Raw genomic sequence first — 20,405 nt, forward strand, 5'->3', positions numbered from 1 at the left:
AAAAAAAAAAAATAAAAAGTGAGATGGTGGGAGCGCACTTCTGCATCCATGACAGCCCAAATCTTACGGTGAGTCCTACCTCATACAAAATAGCTTACCTGATGACAAACCTTGTCTTGATCTACAGGGAATACGCATCGAAATGCAAGAAAAATCACTGAAATTATATGTAAGTGTAGGAGAAACCGTGAAATGGAGGTTTCAGTATTTCAAACCACCCCCACAGGAAAATGTGGGCAGATTCTAAATTTTTATTCCTCAGCAATCTTCCAGCCTTCCCTACATTTACACTGCTTCAATAACCAGTCCCTTTCTGTGTTTGAAGTTGAACAACTATTATTAGCAGACTGTCAGCTACGAGCACGTTAGCTCCTGATCAAGTCACAGTACCATCACCAAAAGAACACTTCCGAGGTGAAAACAAACCCCACTTAGTTTACCAGCTTCTATTCACTAGCGAGGTATGGACACCAGCGAACAGCCCATGGTGCTGCTCTCTTCAGAGCGGTATGCCTGCCTTTTCTCCCACACAGCTCTGCACGATTTGCAGAGATTCCCTATAAAATTTCACAAGTTTACTTCATTACTTCCACCCGCGCCCCCCCCCCCCTCCCCCCACTTTTTCCTGTAAAGCTTCCCCCTTTGCTCTTGCAGCCTACTAAAATAGTCAGGGGCTACTGATGACACCCTTCCAGTACGTGGTTCTTTGCTGGCACTTGCCGATCCCTGTGATGTCCCTAGCCCAGCTCTTTTGACTTCTGGCTCTGGGCTTGTTCCTCGGGCGTGAAGGCACGTATATTTTGTCCCACTTTTTACTGAGAAGTTTCCATTCAGCTCCCCGTAATTCACCGCTGCACCCTCGCCACCTTGGCTGACCCCACCCCAGCTCCATCTCTGCCAGTCAGGAGACGAGAGAACGTGCCACCCTCAGGCCTCGGCAGGGCGCCGGCTGGCGCGGCCGCTGCCCTCTTCCCGATGACAGCAGGGCCGGCCCCGCGGCTGGCGATGGGCCTGTCCTCCCGCGGAGACGAGGGACGCTGCCGACGCCGCCCGAGAGGACTGGCCTTCCCCAGGGTGAGTTTCACGGCCGGCCGGCCCGGGCAGGCGCCGAGCTAGCGCAGCGCTTTCCGCCGCCGTTTGTCTCCCGTCTCTTCCCGTTCGCCCGAGCAGCTGCTGCTGCTGCGCAACCCTTCCCCGCCCGCCCGCTCGCTCACCCCAGCGGTGTCGCCTCCTCTCAGCCTCGCAAAGCTCGGCCCGGTGAGCTGAACCCGGTCAGGGTCGGGGCGGGAGGGCGGAGGGAGGCGCCGCCGCCGCCCGTTGGGCCGAGCCGGGCCCTGGGCTGTGCGGGCCGCCGAGCCGCGGGTGCTGGGTGCGCAGGGTGAGCGCGGAGGTGCAGGCACCTGCCCGGAGCTGGGGGTCGGCGGGGGCTGCCCGTCCCAGGCGTGCATGAGGGGGCGCCGGAGTGCGGCGGCGACGGCCCCGACGTCTTGGAGTTAACTTCGTGGTGTAGCCGCCGGCGGTCGGCACCCGAAACGCCCCGGGAGTCTTTGGAGCCCAGCCTATCTCTCCCTGTGCCGCTCTGGGGCGGCTGACATGCCCCCATGGTCTCCTCACGACCAGCAGGAGCCCCCGCCCGAAGTTGGTCGGTACCCGGCCGGGGGCAGCTGCGGCGGCTGTGCAGCCTGGTGACTTGCGATCGGTAGCTCACGTTACGCTGGGACGCCGGCATAGTATTCCTGCCTCTGTCGTCCTTCATTCCGTGCTGCAACTAATGTTTGTGCATGCAAGAGCGTGAAACGGACAGTACTGGTCTGCAGGACATTACGAGCCGATCCGTGGTTTGCTGTTGACCTCTTAGGTCTGTTCCCCGTCGTTGTTGCAATGTCTGCTAGACCTGTTGACTTCAGCAGCATGCAGTAGGATTTTTTAACAGGTTAATACGTTGCATTTATTAACTGTCTTTATCTTAACTGCCTTTTAATTATTTAGGCTACTCCTGCCACAAGAGAAAGTATATCATACACTGGCCATTCTTTCTCATCAACCAGTGGGCTGTGATGGGGGAGCTGATCACACAGCAATAGCTGAACTGGTAGGGCAGTTCATAGTTGAGCAGGAGCTGGCACAGCAGCAGTGGCACAACTCTTGTGCACTTTGCTGCCTTGATCTTCTGGCAGCCTGGAAACAGTTCTTTAAACTTTCTTTTCTGGCTTCCCATCTAAATCCTACTTTATTGAGAAACAGTGAAGTATGTATTTAAAAGTGTCTCTTAAGAAATAAACACTTAGGAGATCACATAATAGCAGCAAGGATGTTTTTGTAGCAGAATGCCTTTCATGATTGTTTCTCTTCCTAGCGAAGTGTCAGTTCCTGCCTTTCTGGGAGCAGGAGCTTCTGGTATGGACACCTGTTGGCTAGGACAGCTCATCTAGCTTCTGTCATGTCATCCTCCTTCAAAGGTGCCACTTATTTTTCAAGACTCTTGGTAACTGATGCTCAAGTTTCTGTGCCCTTATTTCTCGTGACCTAATTATTGTTGTAGTCTCCATGGCTGCAGTATTCTGAAAGGATCACAGGTGACTTTTGAACAAAAAGGCATTGAGAACCACTGTGCCACTGTACTCTTTTTTTTTTTTTTTTCTTTTTCAATTTATGCATTTGGGGGTTGGGGGCAAGCTAGTTGAAAAATTCTAGGCCAGGTTTTCAATAGAAATTTAGGGGGTTGTGTTTTTAATTTTGAACTTTTGAGAATTTTTTCTTGGGGCTTTACTTCATGTTTTCCTGCAAACTTTTTGAAGAAGAAATGGGCAAAGCTTAATGCATTGTACAGTTCAGACTGTATAAGGAACTTAAATATAAATGTCAAAGAGGACATCTTACTAGTGAGAGGATGCTAGAAGATAAAGTGTCCCATTCAAGGAGTGATGAATAAACAGGAAGCTGATCAGCTCTGTACTGTTTCTCTGACTGCTGTGTCTGCTGCTTGAGCCTTCACCTATTTTCTGTTGTTTTCCTTGTGAATAGTTCCACTAGCTTTCTGTGGTGTTGCTTGTAGGTTTACCAGACAGAATGGGAGGAGGGTAAAAAATACAGTTCCTGTTTCCTCTTCCCTTAACATGTTGACGAGCATGTATGAATATGAAAATCTTACGGATCTCATGCTGAAATTCCTTAAAAATTATTTGCTGCTGGGAGTTGTTATTTAATATTCCAGTTTCCTGCCCTTATAGATGTAAGAAACAACATTTTCAAATGGATCCGGTGAATTTTGTATTAGTTTTCACCATAGTGAGGCATTCTCAATTCTTTTTTTTACCCTTGAAAATTTATGAGTGGTCTGGTGTGCTCCCTAGACAGGGAAAACTTTATTTTGAGTTCTGCATCCAGATTTAAACACTACTATGAAAGAATAGCTGACCTATTTGGAGAGTTCACTAAATAGCAGTGACAGCTGGAGATCAAGAAACCCTGACTGGTGAAGAAAGAGAGAAAGAAGTGGATTTATTTAGCACAAAGTCAAGTTTGAAAGGGAGCTAATATATATAGTAGGTGTTTAAAGTTGTAAAATTTTCTTTGTGGAGAAAAGGAGCTGTTCTCTGTATTCGCTGTGAATAAGGGAAATTGCAAGAAAATTCAGGGTAGATGTTAGGGTAAGAATTAAAATAATAGAAGATAAGAAGGTAAATAGTTTGGGATGGGTGTGAAATCTCTGTCAAAGGTCTGTAAGAGAAAGACAAAGGAGCTGAAAGGCTGACTTGTGAAGGAGGTCTTAAGACCCTCTGCTCCTGGCTTTTCTGGGACTGAATCATAAAAGAACATTTGAAGGAAATAAAACAAGACATATGAAGGAGCATAGGCTTTTTAACACTTTGATAGGTGTATCACAGTATCACAGTATCACAGTATGCTAGAGATTGGAAGGGACCTCGAAAGATCATCTATTCCAATCCCCCTGCTGGAGCAGGAACACCTAGATAATGTTACACAGGAATGTGTCCAGGCAGGTTTTGAATGTCTCCAGGGAAGGAGACTCCACAACCTCCCTGGGCAGCCTGTTCCAGTGTTCCGTCACCCTCACTGAGAAGTTTCTTCTCAAGTTTAAGTGGAACCTCTTCTGTTCCAGTTTGCACCCATTACCCCTTGTCCTATCATTGTTTGCCACTGAGTAGAGCCTGGCTCCATCCTCGTGACACTCCCCCTTTATATATTTATAGACAGCTATAAGGTCACCCCTCAGTCTCCTCCAAACTATAGAGACCCAGCTCCCTCAGTCTTTCCTCATAAGGGAGATGCTCCACTCCCTTAATCATCTTAGTTGCCCTGCGCTGGACTCTCTCCAGCAGCTCCCTGTCCTTCTTGAACTGAGGGGCCCAGAAATGGACACAATATTCCAGATGGGGTCTCACCAGGGCAGAGTAGAGGGGAAGGAGGACCTCTCTCGACCTACTAACCACCCCCCTTCTAATACACCCCAGGATGCCATTGGCCTTCTTGGCCGCAAGGGCACAGTGTTGGCTCATGGTCATTCTGTCGTCCCCTAGGACCCCCAGGTCCCTCTCCCCTACACTGCTCTCTAACTGGTCGCTTCCCAACCTATACTGGAACCTGGGGTTGTTCCTGCCCAGATGCAGGACTCTACACTTTCCCTTGTTATATTTCATCAAGTTACTCCCTGCCCAATTCTCCAGCCTGTCCAGGTCTCGCTGGATGGCAGCACAGCCTTCTGGTGTGTCAGCCACTCCTCCCAGCTTAGTGTCATCCGCAAACTTGCTGATAGTACACTCAATTCCCTCATCTAAATCGTTGATGAATATATTAAATAATACCGGTCCCAGTACTGACCCTTGAGGCACTCCACTAGTTACAGGCCTCCAACTAGACTCAGCCCCATAGACTACAACTCTCTGGCTTCTCTCCTTCAGCCAGTTCGCAGTCCACCTCACTACCTGATCATCCAGACCACACTTCCTCAATTTAGCCGTGAGGATGCTGTGGGAGACGGTGTCAAATGCTTTGCTGAAATCAAGGTAGACCACATCCACCGCTCTGCCATCATCCATCCACCATGTTATTTCCTCATAAAAGGCTAAGAGATTGGTCAAGCATGATTTCCCCTTGGTGAAGCCATGCTGACTGCCCCTCATAACCCTCTTATCCTTGATATGCCTTAAGATGGCACCAAGGATAAGGTGTTCCATCACTTTCCCAGGGATGGAGGTGAGGCTGACCGGTCTATAGTTACCCGGGTCCTCCTTCTTGCCCTTTTTGAAGACTGGGGTGACATTTGCTTTCCTCCAGTCCTCAGGCACCTCTCCCGTTTCCCAAGACTTGGTAAAGATGATGGAGAGCGGTCTAGCAATGACTTCTGCCAGTTCCCTCAGCACCCGCGGGTGCATCCCATCTGGACCCATGGATTTATGGATGTCCAGATTGCTCAACTGATCTCTAACCCATTCCTCATCGACTAAGGCAAACCGCTCCGTCAACCTGACTTCATCTAAGGTCTCAGGGGTAAAGGACTCTTCAGGACTGCCTGCAGCAGAGTAGACAGAGACAAAGAAGGCATTCAGTAACTCTGCCATCTCTGTATCTTCTGTCACCAGGGCACCCATCCCATTCATCAGTGGGCCTACATTGCCTCTGGTGTTAGTTTTGTCTGCCATGTATTTGAAAAAGCTCTTTTTTGCTGTCCTTGACCCTTCTCGCCAGGTTTAATTCTAAGGATGCCTTAGTCCTCCTAGCTGTCTTCCTACATCCTCTAGCAGCAGCCTTATATTCCTCCCAAGTGGCCAGCCCCTCCTTCCATGACCTGTAAACTCTCCTCTTCCACTTGAGCATACCCAGCAATTCCCTATTTAGCCACGCAGGTCTCTTGGCCCTCTTCCTTGACTTCCTACGTGTCGGGATGCTCCGATCTTGAGCACGGAAAAAGCAGTCCTTGAATGTCAACCAACTATCTTGGGCCCCTTTACCTTCAAGCAGCCTTGCCCATGGGATTTCCCCTAGCAATTGCTTGAAAAGGCCAAAGTTTGCCCTGCTAAAGTCCAGGGTTGCAATTCTACTTGGTATTCTCCTAGTCCTACCACACAAGATCCTGAACTTCACAATCTCGTGGTCGCTGCAACCAAGGCAGCCCTCAACCCTTACTGCTTCAACCAGATCCTCCTTGTTAGTGAGGACGAGATCCAGCAGCGCTCCTCTCCTGGTCGGCTCATCCACCATTTGCATGAGGAAGTTATCATCCATACATTGGAGGACCCTCCTGGACTGTGGCTGGGTTGCCGAGTGGTCCTTCCAGCAAACATCAGGGAAGTTAAAATCCCCCACGACGACCATGGCCTGTGACTGTGAGGCCGCTCTCAGCTGCCTGTAGAAGGCCTCGTCAACTTCCTCACCCTGATCCGGTGGTCTGTAACAGACACCTACAACAGTATCCCCCCTGCCAGCCTGCCCCTTAATTCTCACCCACAGACTCTCAACTCACTCGTCATCTGTCCCTGGACAGAACTCGGTGCATTGTAGTTGCTCCCGCACATAAAGAGCAACCCCACCACCCTTCCTGGCTGGCCTGTCTTTCCTGAAAAGGACATAGCCCTCCATGACTATATTCCAGTCATGTGAGCTGTCCCACCACGTCTCTGTAATTGCCACCAGATCATAGTCTCCTGACTTAACACAGGTTTCCAACTCCTCCTGCTTATTTCCCATGCTGCGCACATTGGTGTACAGACATTTCAGGGAGCGAGCTGAGCACACCGATTTCACCCTAGGATTATAGGAGGCCTCCCAGTCTTCATCAATTCTGGAGCGTACATGCTATTCTGGAGCGAAACATGAGCTCACACAAAACAAATGATCTGAAAGCAGGACAGCCACAACAAACATGGCTCAGTGCAAAGCTGGAAAGACCCACTGAGAGAGACCCTGTTTAGTTTCTGAGTGCCAAATACTTTTGGCACTGTATGTGGAATATTTTACCTTTATATTGGCGTTTTTTGCTGAAAGACAAAGCAAGGTGAGAACAAGATGTCTGTAACAGTTTTAGACATAAAACAATACAAATAAAAACTTCTTAAAATATATCCAGAACACTGTAATTAAACTACATTGAACTATGAAAACACCTCAAAATCCTGTGTTTGTCTGAGTTTAAGTTCAAGTTATATGCAAATCAGACTAAAAAAGAATGCTTCAATGTCTCATTTGCTGTTTCTTAGCATGATACTGATATCTGGTATAGAATCACAGAATAGTTAGGGTTGGAAAGGACCTTAAGATCATCAAGTTCCAGCACCCCTGCCATGGGCAGGGACACCTCACACTAAACCATCTCACCCAAGGCTCTGTCCAGCCTGGCCCTGAGCACCGCCAGGGATGGAGCATTCACAACTTCCTTGGGAAACCCATTCCAGTGCCTCACCACCCTCACAGTAAAGAACTTCTTCCTTATATCCAATCTAAACTTCCCCTGTTTAAGTTTTAACCTGTTACCCCTTGTCCTAGCACTACAGTCCCTAATGAAGAGTCCCTCTCCAGCATCCTTATAGCTCTGTTTCAGATATTGGAAAGCTGCTGTGAGGTCTCCACACAGCCTTCTCTTCTCCAGGCTGAACAGCCCCAGCTTTCTCAGCCTGTCTTCATACAGGAGGTACTCCAGTCCCCTGATCATCCTCGTGACCCTCCTCTGGATTTGTTGCAACAGTTCCATGTCCTTTTTATGTTGAGGACACCAGAACTGTGCACAGTACTCCAAAGTGAGGTCTCACGAGAGCAGAGTAGAGGGGCAGGATCACCTCCTTCGACCTGCTGGTCATGCTCCTTTTGATGCAGCCCAGGATACACTTGGCTTTCTGGGCTGTGAGCGCACACTGAAGCCGGCTCATGTTCATTTTCTCACTGAGCAACACCCCCAAGTCCTTCTCCGCAGGGCTGCTCTGAATCACTTCCCTGCCCAACCTGTAGCTGTGCCTGGGATTGCTCCAACCCAGGTGTAGGACCTTGCACTTGTCATGGTTAAACTTCATGAGGTTGGCATCAGCCCACCTCACAAGCGTGTCAAGGTCCCTCTGGATGGCATTCCTTCCCTCCAGTGTATCAGCTGAACCACACAGCTTGGTGTCATCGGCAAACTTGCTGAGGGCGCACTCAATCCCACTGTCCATGTCAGCGACAAAGATGTTGAGCAAGACCGGTCCCAGCACTGATCCCTGAGGGACACCACTCGTTACTGGTCTCCAGTTGGACATTGAGCCATTGACCACTACTCTTTGCATGCAGCCACCCAGCCAGTTCTTTACCCACCGAGTGGTCCATCCATCAAATTGATGTCTCTCCAATATAGAGACAAGGATGTCGTGTGGGACAGTGTTGAACGCTTTGCACAAGTCCTGGTAGATGACATCAACTGCTCTACCCCTGTCCATCAGTTCTGTAGCCCCATCATAGAAGGCCACCACATTGGTCAGGCAGGATTTCCCCTTAGTGAAGCCATGGTGGCTGTCACCAAGCACCTTGTTTTTCATGTGCCTTAGCATGCCTTCCAGGAGAATGTGCTCCAAGGTTTTGCCAGGCTAGAGGTCAGACTGACTGGTCTGCAATTCCCTGGGTCATCCATTTTCCCCTTCTTGAAAATGGGGGTTATATTTCCCTCTTTGCAGTCATTGGGAACTTCACCTGACTGCCATGATTTTTGAAATATGAGGGACAGTGGCTTAGCAACTTCATTCGCCAGCTCCTTCAGGACCCACGGATGGATTTCTTCAGGTCCCATGGACTTGTGTACATTCAGGTTCTTAAGATGGTCTCGAACCTGAACCTCTCCTACAGTGGGCCTAAGGTCCTCATTCTCACAGTCCCTGCATCTGCCTTCCAAGACTTTGGTGGTGTGGTTAGAACATTTGCCAGTGAAAACTGAGGCAAAGAAGTCATTAAGAACCTCAGCCTTCTGCAAATCCAGGGTAGCCAGTTCTGATAGCTTCTGGAGAGGGCCCATATTGTCCCTTGTCTGTCTTTTATTTGCAGTGACATTTGGTGACACAGACAGTGGGATTGAATGCACCTTCAGCAATTTTGCTGATGACACCAAGCTGTGTGGTTCGGTTGATACGCTGGAGGGAAGGAATGCCATCCAGAGGGACCTTGACACGCTTGTGAGGTAGGCTGATGCCAACCTCATGAAGTTTAACCATACCAAGTGCAAGGTCCTACACCTGGGTCAGAGCAATCCCAGGCACAGCTACAGGTTGGGCAGAGAAGAGATTCAGAGCAGCCCTGCGGAGAAGGACCTGGGAGTGCTGGTTGGTGAGGAAACGGAACATGAGCCAGATGCATTGTGCGCTCACAGCCCAGAAAGCCAAGTGTATCCTGGGCTGCATCAAAAGGAGCGTGACTAGCAGGTCGAAGGAGGTGATCCTGCCTCTTTACTCTGCTCTTGTGAGACCTCAGCTGGAGTATTGTGTGCAGTTGTGGTGTCCTTATCGTAAAAAGGACATGGAACTGTTGGAACAAGTCCAGAGGAGGGTCACGAGGATGATCAGGGGGCTGGAGCACCTCTCATATGAATATAGGCTGAGAAAGCTGGGGCTGTTCAGCCTGGAGAAGAGAAAGCTGTGTGGAGAGCTCATAGCAGCCTTCCAGTATCTGAAGGGGGGCCTATAAGGATGCTGGAGAGGGACTCTTCATTAGGGACTGTAGTGCTAGGACAAGGGGTAATGGGTTAAAACTTAAACAGGGGAAGTTTAGATTGGATATAAGGAAGAAGTTCTTTACTGTGAGGGTGGTGAGGCCCTGGAATGGGTTGCCCAGAGAGGTTGTGAATGCTCCATCCTTGGTGGTGTTCAAGGCCAGTTTGGTGAGAGCCTTGGGTGAGATGGTTTAGTGTGAAGTGTCCCTGCCCATGGCAGGGATGTTGGAACTTGATGATCTTAAGGTCCTTTCCAACCCTTACTCTTCTATGGTTCTGTTATTCTGTATTATGCGTAGAAACCTGTGCAATGTGTTGGAGTGCATTTGTAGGTTTTCTTTCTATGTAAGTACTGCAAAAGACATATACATGCAGACCTACAGGAATTTTCCTTTTTTAATTCTACTAAGCCAGAGGAACACTTCAGCCTACTGTGGTATAGTCTTACAAAGTGTGTGCATTTTGATGGCTTGTTGTTGTTTTTTTTAATGAGTTCACTATTAGCGTTCTTTGTTACACAAAATACAGCCTATGCTGTATAAGTTGTTATTATTATATATAAGTTTCAGTCAGGAAAGTGTATTTTAAAATTAAAGGTACATGCAGAAATATGGAGGTCATTTTCAAGTGTATAAGTGTAGAAAAAAAAGCTTTTATTTTGCTGTACAACTGTTTGCTTGCTAAATAGAATTCAGTTGAGAGGGATGTTTGCATCATTTCAAATGCCAGTGATCCTTAGACAGCCTTTGTTTGCATGACTTGAACCTTGTCTTTTAAATATAAGAAGCATGTTTATCCGTCAGTCCTTTATCTTTTGGTTCAGAGGTCTGTCACTAATAGTTTTATACCCCACTCCAGTATTAGCCCCAAATGAAGCAGCTGTTCAACAGATAGCAAAACAGCTTTTTCTATAACAATTAGCATAAGGGAACAGAACGTATACAGAGGCTTAAATATATACTATTTGAATACACATATACAGCATATAAGGTACGCGAGATGTACATCACTAACTGTAGTACATTTCAAGAATATATTTTAATCGTTGGGGATTTGGCTGTACATGAAAAGCACATCTGAGCTAGCTTTATGTAAAGTCTTTCAGTCCTTCCTGGTTGATGTTAGATTTGAAATTTTTACTGAGCTATGATAAGATTAAATTCATTCTAGCAGCGTGTTATGAAATTTATTGTGAACAATAAATTAATTAGAACAGCTTTAAAATGTTTGAGTGATAAAAACAAATTCATGACTGGTAATTTTTTCAATTCCCTGTGAAGTCTAATGTCTCATTTATCACAGCAAAATGATACATACAGCCTGTAAAAATCTTTCAGAGCCTGAATTTACTTGGAAAAAAGAAAGAAGTCATTTGTAGAGAGGTCTAGGATTTTTATACATTACACTTTTGAAATGTGTCTGATACAGAAGGTAGCAGTGCTGACACAGCGAGGTTAATAAAAACTTGAGGGATTCTGATTTAGTCAAGGCATTTGAATCATCACATTTTTGTCATAAACAAGACAGGTTTCCAGTGTAAATTCTACCTTTTCTGTGGGTGTCTCTTCCATGATATTTTGCTTGGCCACCTTAAGTTAAAATACGTTAATGGAATCTTAAAAGAAATGATAGAAATTACTTATGGGCATATTCTAGGAAAACTGGAATTGTCCTTTATCTAAATATTGAGGAAGTTTGTGCGTTTCATTTTTTGTTTGGGGTGTGTGTTTTTAAATTTGGTCTTGTTGTTGTTGTTACCTTTTAGTAATGTATGCAACGTGGAAATAAAAACAACTCTTTTCATTTTTGCTATTTAAAATGTCTAGGTCACATGCTATACAAGATCAGGGAATGTTTGTAAATAATGTCTTTTTTATACAGAAGAGGCTATTTATAAACTTCTGGGTCGCGTAAAGAAAGCGTGTGTGGTTTCAGTGGGTGACTGAATTGAATGTTTTGTATGTGTGTCTTTACAGGTAGCCATACAGAACTGAAGAATCACAAGTTGAAATGAGTAACCAAGAGGCTGATGTTCTACGTTGCTGGAGATGTAGAAAATATGTAGCAAATTCTGTTTGCCTTGAAAAATCTCATAAAAAAGAACCATCTAATGTAAGTATAGCATATGCAGGGAGTTTGTAACATTTTCCAGTGTCATAGGTTTTAAATAAAGAAGCGTTAGACTTGCCCTCAGTTATTAATTAATGTACTGTGAAGATAAGTACAAAAATATGGAAAATTCCATAGAGAGTATGTAAGCAGCAATGCTACAGAAGCCAAGCAAGCAGTAATCACGTTTTTGTTCTGCAATAGGAAGGCTGGTATTTATGACTCATTTGACTACTAGATTGTGTGGAGTATGTAGTGTTACCATTTTTCATGTAAGAATGGGTTCTTGTTTTGACAGTTTTAATGAAGTAATTTTTTGTTTTAATAACTGTTAATAGAGAAGTCTTTTTTTTCTAAGGAGTTTTTTAAATAGAGACACTGATTTCTGCTGTGGTAGTTGGGTGTGCATTGAGAGTTTCCTACATCAGAAACTTTTGCTTTTCATTTTGAAAAAGTAGGGCATAGTCTGTGCACAAAAATAGCTCAGATTAGCCTTCTCCAAGGGGGGGAGCATGTTCTGCAAGGCTAAAACACCACTTAGTAATTTACATTATTCTGTTAATTTATTAAAATGAACAGAAAAATAATCACGGGGAATAAAACAATGAGAGTATTTCCTCTGCTTTATAATGTCAGTTAGTAATCATAAAGAGTTAGGTCTTTACAAATATGCCAAAAAGCTGTGCTTTTATCGCATGATCTTGAATCAAAAAAGCAAATAGAAGGGAAGTTTTATTAATATTTTTATTAACACACTAGAAATATAACACTGTTCTTTTTGGCAGTGGAGGATGGCATAAGCAACAGAGGTAGAAGCAAAGTTATTTTTTAGATCCTAATATAATTAGCATTATTATTATTTTAATCACTCTTCTTACAGAGCTTGAGGTTCTGTAATAACTTTCATACTTGGGAGTCTTTATTTTGTGCATCATTTGAAGCAGCTTTTGGGTGTATGGGAGGGAAATTTCAACTTTTTTCATGGGAATGACATAGCGAAATGAAGATTTCTGTGCCCCATGGTGGAGCTTTTAGTTGTTTGTGGAGATCCGCCATCACTGTGCACAAGACTGAGGCATCTCCTTCCCTAATTACATAGATAGCAGATAAAAGAATGTAATTTAGTGCTACTTCCCAAGACACTGGGAGGCAGATTGTGCTATGATGAGAAATGTTTTCAGTATGTTTCCTTTCCCTGGTGAATTTTAGACCTTTAGTCAAAGACATAGCTGAAATATGAGTAAAAGAGAAAAATCTTAGACCTTAAAAACAATTGTTGAAGTTACGAATGCAGTGTAAGCACTTTAAATCAGAATTACATCCAAGCTGAAGTACAGGTACTGTCCAAAGACAGAAGGAAGGTGGTAACATAGACATGGCAAACAGATCTGTCTGCTGTCATTACTTGGAGAATTTCTAAAAGCGTCTGTCTTCTGTGTATAGCCCCACTTTCAATTTTTAGCATAATGAGGTTTTATTCCTATGAGTTTCATAACATAGGAGTCAGTGATTTTCCATATTCATAAATTTTAACAGGTTTTAAGACCTTCTCACCAGAGTTTTCTTGTCTTTTTAGCCATCTTTATAACTTTACTGACATTCTAAATCATATTAAAAGATTTAATTATAGTTGTATCACTTCTGTGCTAAAAAGCAGTTAGTTAGGTATTTGTTTTTATTTTAGGATCAATTAATGAAATGCTACAGTTCTTAAGATTTTGTTTTCAGTTAGTCACATCATCGCAGTAAAAAATCAAAAGCTACTAAGAGTCTCTGATTTCTCTGCTAGTTACTCTAACAAGCATTAGAAAAATAATTAAAAATATTTTTGTCATAGTTGTGTGATGCTGAAAACAGTCTTTAAACTAGAACTTAAATTCTCCTTTCTTTATTGGAAAATTGTGCCAGCTGATAGTGCTTCTGAAATAAATTTCTGAATATACTTGGGAGATCATAAGTTGCATACTTTCTTGTAAATAAAACAAAACCACGTCCAAATGCCTCCATCTCCACAGTGAAGTCTGTCCAGTATCCTTAGATTCAGAAATAGAGAAATATTGACAACATTACCTGATTTTTAGCTTACGGAATGTACCAACATCTTTGAGTTCTGTCATTTGTTAATATTTACTGAATTTGGGAAGCTGACTCCTGGGTATATTTAGACAAAAAAAAAATGCTTGAATAAATGTTGAATATCAGTAGAATAATTCTTTTTTTTAACAGACATCTCAACCTTCATCTGCTGCACAGGAGCCTTGCAATGTATGGCACGTGAACTTAGAAGCAATTCCAGAGTGGGTGAAATGTGTCATTGAAAAGGTAGATAATTTTTTACTTGCCTCTTTATAATCCCAAATGTGAAATAAGTAAGAGAAATAAATTTCAAGGGCACTTTTCTTCCAAGGTCCACATGTTTTATAGAGACCCTCTAACTGAGGGGGCTCTTGGTAACTTCTGTCATTACCATTTAGACAGGCTTTTTTTTGATCTTACATGTTGGTTTTTTTTTTACGTAGGCACAAAACCTACAAGTGATAAATTCTGTTCCTGCCCATTTATAAATGAATGTATTTCAGTTTGTCCAAACAACTGTTGCAGGCATCTCTGCAACAGTTCCAGTGCTTAAAATTATATTATTATCTAGGCTTTGGGTTTTGGTTTGTCTTGTTCATCGTATCTTGCAGTACTGGCATATATGTTGACAGCGAGAGTAAGAAGCATGTTTCTCCATAAAACTGCACTGGCAGTTTGTTAAGATTGCTGTTGCTGGAATATGATGTGAAGTCTTTTATATTTAATGTGTTATTTTGTAACATCAATAGAAAGCAAATTCAAAGGTCTGATGACAAGCCAGTGTCACTGCTTTTGAGTTTTAACTCCCTGTTTGAAATGACAAACCATCCCACAACTTTCCCGTTGTACTGTTGCTTGAATTAAGTATTTTCTTTGGTGTAAGTCTACAAGTTAATATTGTTGAATAGATAATAATAAGCAGAAACAGTGCTTTTCCTTTGCCCTACAGTTTTTCTCTGATGAATCTTTGATTTTTGAGAGAAATGATACCTGCATTCTGCTTAAACTTCAGTGTCTAAGTTTTATTATATTGCAGATAACTTAAGTTTAAGCAAATGTACCCTGAAATTGTGAAAGAAAAAAACATGATTGTAAACCTAAGCATTCAAAAATCAGGAAAATTTGTTTCATCTTTCCTTATTGTATTGCTGTCTGTTTTATTTTGTTAAACATTAATTAATTTTAAAATTACTCATCTCTTCAACAGTGCATGACAGAATAGCGTTATCTGTTTCACAAACTTTAATCTTGGTGGGGTGTGTGAAAATTAGGAGTGATGAAGTATTTCCTCACTTTACAAAACTGCCTCATCTTGACTGCCTGATCATAGGAATGGAGGTTTTTACAGTATAGCATGTTTTATTGTTTCACTAATACTGGATTCAATATTGATAGTAATACTGTTCTTTTCACCTTTAGCTGTAAATGGCCAGCCTTCTGATTTTGAAAGCCTAGAGGGTCAGGTCGGAGTCTGGGGAAATACAGAACATGTAGACTGGTCAGGAAAAGCTTAATTGCTCAAGACTGCAGAGGAGCAGTGCTCCGCTGGTGGCAGAGGCAGAGAATGCAATTCTCTGTGGATATCTTCAATATCTTAGTGTTCATTTTGTGCTTTAATATCCTGGGAACTCTTGCCTCATTCACTTCTGACTTCTCTGTAAGTCCTGTGGGTTTATGGACAAACATGTGGGTTTTTTAAACAATTCTGACTTATCCCCAGATCTCCTGGCTCTGAATAATTTAGTGATCATGTGTTATTTTCTCTCTTATGACTCCTGAATCAAAGGCTAATCATTTTACATAAGCGCAGTCTATTTGCAGGCTGTAAAAACCCACTGTTTCCCAGCCAGTTCTTTTTTGCCATCTGTCCCTGTTCTTAACCAGTCTCATTTGGTTTCATGCACATATTAGTATAGATAACCTTCAATAATCACAAATATTTGGGTAGTGACGCTAGTGACCTTTATTTGCCTACATTTTCTTTTTCTCATCGCTCTTCACTTGTATGAGCTTCTCTGGCTAACCTGTCTCAGTTTTTCCTCTTTATGCAGTCCATCAGTAAATCTGTGTACCCTCAGCTCCTTTTCATATCTTGCTGATTTTCCCCCTACCACCTCCTCCAGTAGTAGGCTGTTACTTCTTTTACTGAGTCAATGCTTTATCAGTCCATTGCCAAACTCATGCTAAATCAGTCCTGGACTCCCTTGTACTGCACCTCATCTCCCAGTTTCTCTGCACATACGACCTAAAGATGTCCTTTTTCTTCCTACCATCTATTGAATTCCCAGTTTTGCCAGACTTCTAGTTTTCTTCCCAAACCTTCATGAATCACTCTTCCTCTCCATTTGGAGATCCAGGTTTCTGTTCCATAATGCCTGAGTGCCAGAAAGACACATTAGTAGCACTAGAGAGGGCTTTCTCTGAATTTTAGTGCCTATCCCATGACACCTGGATATGGAGCGTAGGAGACTTACAGTAAATCTGTGAACCATCTTAATTCTTCTTTGGAAATGGCATATGCATAGATTGGTCAGCCTTCTAAACTGAGTGTGACTGTGCATGTTCAAGGAATTTTCAGGGATTTGAAAGCCTTTGGACATATGTCAGCCGAGGTATTTTTTTCTTTAGGTTAAAAACATACCAAGATTTAAACAGAATCTTGTAAGTGCAGTGAAAGGCACATCTCTGAAGCTTTGCCATGTTTTGCAGTATTAACCCACAAGGCAGGAGTATGTTCCTCAAAGAAGTGTTTTCAGAACTTTTTGTAGCATTGCATATGAAAAATAACGTTTTTTCTGCACAAGCTTGTCAGTTTTTTTTTCTGAAACTGCAAAATTGGTTTTACTGAAACTTTCTGAAGCTTTCTATCAGACAAGCATCAGTCATAGGATCATCTTCTCAAACTACCTTGAAAGACATCTGCAACTGAAAGCAATGCTTTAACTGGAAATGTGGAGCTTCTGTATTCATGTCTTAGCCCCACTTTAGGCACACTATTGAATAATATGTGACTGGAGTTAATAATGTTGTTCCTCATACAGGCTTTGATCCTACAAACACTTGCATAACTTTAATCCTCAAAAAAGTTTCTGTGAGAGATGAATATGTTTACTGAAAATAGTAATAACTGTGCTAATATGTAGGAGTTTATAGATCTTTGATACATATTTTCTTTTGAAAAGTGCCTTTAAGATTGAAATAAAATTCATAAAGTAACAAATAATGAAAATAACTGTCTCCTTATAGATAGTGTATTAAGGATTTGGTGTAGGATTTGTACACAGATTATGTTGTAAGAATACATACAACAAAATGCAAGTGCCATTTCAAGCTTTTGTAAACAAAGCAAAAAGCTGTATTCTTTTTGTAAGAAAACTCCTTCCACTGTACTTAGTATGCAAGAAATGTATCAGCATTCAGAAAACTCAGCTGAGAAACTGTGCTTGCCAGTTCCAGATTAACATGGTAAATTGATTTTACTGCTTTAAAGGAGCTAATGTTTTCATTAGTATTGCAGCGTTATTCTATCTATGGACAACTTTAAAACATATTTCAAAACCCTTACATTTTGAAATGTGTGTTCTAGAGTTCTTAGGGTAAGTTATCACTGCAGCAAGCAGAGTTTTGACCTAAACATATTTATGGTGGATTTGCTTTCTGCTGTGAAGTTTCATTTGTTATGTTTGAAAACCAGAGTAAACCCTTTATTAATGGAGCAGAGTAACTCTAGTAATGATTTCTTAATGATTTATTTGCCATGAATGTTTCTGATGTATTTTTTTTTCTTACCAATAGGCACAATGGACAATTGGAAAACTGCACTGCCCATTCTGTGAAGCGCGCTTAGGGGGCTTTAACTTTGTTTGCAACAAAAAATGTTCATGTGGACAGTTAGTAAATATACACTTCTGCAAAAGTCGGACTGACTATCAGCCAGCTTTCTCCGTTAAATTGGCAAAATCACCAGGGAAGCACTTGCCTCTCCTCAAAATTCACTCTGGCTTTAGCAAGGATACCTGCCATGAAGTGGTAACTGCAAGTTTGGAAATCAAAAATCAAGGGCTTTTGTGCATGGCCAGGAATAATAATAGTACTGGCAGATTAACAGAAGCCCTTTGTCTAGAAGTGAGAGCTCCCAGTTTTGAGAGAAGTAAAACATTTCCTTTAAATCAAAAGAGAAGTATTTCTGCTTTCTATCCTATGAATGATGCATGGACTGTAAAACCTTTTCACAGAAGATCACATAGTTTTGATTTAAGTATCAGAGAGAGGCTTGTTTTGTCACCTGCATTATATGAAACAATTTACCATAGCCAAAACAAAAATCCACCTGTTTACCCACAAAGTGGCTTGCAGTTAGAGTCCAGTAGGAAAGATGTTCATCCTTTGAAGGACCTGTCTAGTTCCAGTGCTGACAAATTACAAAAAAGGTTTCAAGTTACTTCCTTTACCACATTACTACATAAAGAAACAGAGAGTGAGTGTGATTTTGAAGCTCCTGGACAATCTTCTGGAAATGCCATTGCTGATGGGTCACCTTTTGTGATGAATCTTCCTTCACCTACAAGTGCTGTGGAAGAGGAACAGTACATCACACCTGTTGATTTCCTGCAGCCTACAAGTATTTCCTTCAACCAAAGGCTGAGTAAGAGAGAAAGAAACAATTTGAAAAGCTTGAGAAGAAAACAAAGACGGAGGGAACGGTGGCTACAGAAGCAAGTAGGTGTTTAAAAGTAATTATGATACTTTTTTTGCAAACTTAGCCTTGCATTTATGATTTTTTTTTTTATGCTGTCCCTTAATACAGCTTAGCATGGTACTGCCTAGAGTCGTGTCCTATAGACAAGGATTTATTACATCTTCCTAGATGTAGTTTTTCTAATTCAAACCAGTATGGTTTTTTTCTGTGTAAAATCAAAGCTTGGTGGGTAGATATAACTAGTTACTATGGGCCTTCTTATTGGTTTGTGATGTAATAATAAATTTAAAGTGGAAAATAATAGGTTAAAGTTTATTCAGTGTTTAATCCGCTTGCAGTCCTTTTTCTTCAGTGTTCTCACAACCCTCCTGTAAAAATGCATGCTTTGTTACAGCAGTACTTAAAATAGGAAGCTGATCTGTGCTACTGTGTAACCATCATTTCCAGCATACTTCCCACATAGTCTTAAGCAGTCAGATAGTAAAGAAAATAAAGTATAAACCTCTCAGTGGGTGGAGTGAAAGACTTTTGATAAATGACAATGCAAAGTATTTAATTTAAGGGCTCTTTTGAGAAGTACTTCAGTGTAGCAGAACCCTAATGTGAGGTGAATCTCTTCTAAGCTCTTTCTGTTAAAGGCGCTGTACATCTCATTTTTATGTTTAAATAAAGCTTTTCAGGAGGCAGTCCAAGAGAACAGGCTTGTTCAGAATTTGCAATTTCTTTGTAAATGCATAGGCTGTGACTCTTAAGTTCATTTTGTAATGTGGTAACTTTCATCTGTCAGGCGTTTTTTCTGTCTTGCAATAAGCCAAAACGCCCATAAATGTTGTATTGTGGCAGAATGCACTCTATTGCTGAGCTGAAGTATATAAACCTTGCATTTTAAGGTAGGAGCGATAAGCCTCTGATCTGCAGTTGTCTCCAGAGGCCTATCCTGATGCAGTGTCTGTGGTGAAGAGCGGGACTGAGCTAGCCTGCTAACAGCAGAGGGACCCAAGCTTCTGCTTTCTGGTCCACAACGGAAAGCTCTTACTGCCTGAGCTGGATGCTTGCATTTTATGTGTGTGTGTGCGCAACCGTTTGTGTTTATGTTTTTTTTTTAGATTTATGGTATATTGCTAGGGTATGCTAATAACTACTTACACCTAAGAATTGCAAGTACTAATAATGATTCTTGTTACTGTTGCCATAGCCAAGAAGATGAAGCATTTATGTTATAAATTCCTTTTTGTATATATCTTGGTTTATGTTTGCATTGTTTGCTAATACCTGGAGCTTGTAATAATTTTGTGAAAGATCTCTCTTGCTTCTGTTCCAGGGTTATATTGATTACTATTCCAAGAAAATATTTATGAACAGCCTATAATTATAGAAATACTGCGTGCTTTTCTTGTATAGTCTGTTAGTATTGGAAACTATTACAATTTTTCTAGAAGCCCACAGAGAACCTGGATTGTCACAGTTTATGAGGCGTGCTGTCCGCAGCTAAGACAATGACCTGTTTATGGAGGCAGGTTGCAGTGGTGTGCATGCCAGAATTCCAGTGTGGATTCTTATTACATAGACAGAGTGAAGAGCAGACTAAGTTGCAGTTACATAAGATGACTTACGGCAGATAAAAATCAAAGTTCAACAATTGTATGAACAACAATACAAGAATAATTTCGTATTTATGGCATTTACTATGTATTATGACAAGGACCACATCAGATGCACAAGGAGAGAGTTTGAGGTGAGACTTTATATAAGAAGAGAATGCATTTTTATAAATTTTATAGGATTTTGTGCCCCAGGTTTATAGTCCTTCTACAAATTGTTACTGACTCAGGGTCAAGA

General features: G+C 42.2%; 1 protein-coding gene across 3 annotated transcripts in view; it reads left to right on the plus strand.

Annotated features, from left to right (window-relative positions):
* The first annotated feature begins 764 nt into the window (after positions 1-764).
* The window catches only part of RNF180 (ring finger protein 180), a 71,164-nt gene continuing 51,523 nt past the window's right edge, over positions 765-20,405 (plus strand). Inside the window, exons 1-4 of one of the 3 annotated variants that reach the window (XM_062612304.1) lie at positions 765-1,257; positions 11,659-11,794; positions 14,018-14,113; positions 17,663-18,586. In XM_062612304.1, the coding sequence (XP_062468288.1) occupies positions 11,693-11,794; positions 14,018-14,113; positions 17,663-18,586 (1,122 nt within the window). In that variant the 5' untranslated portion in view covers positions 765-1,257; positions 11,659-11,692. Of the gene's footprint in view, positions 1,258-1,866; positions 1,934-11,658; positions 11,795-14,017; positions 14,114-17,662; positions 18,587-20,405 lie in introns of those variants that run through there. The other 2 variants (XM_062612305.1, XM_062612306.1) reach the window with 2 other exon arrangements.

The sequence above is a fragment of the Pezoporus occidentalis genome, unplaced genomic scaffold, assembly GCF_034315485.1.
Source record: "Pezoporus occidentalis ecotype Australia unplaced genomic scaffold, CSIRO_AGI_Poc_V1 ctg16, whole genome shotgun sequence".
NCBI lineage: Eukaryota > Metazoa > Chordata > Aves > Psittaciformes > Psittacidae > Pezoporus > Pezoporus occidentalis.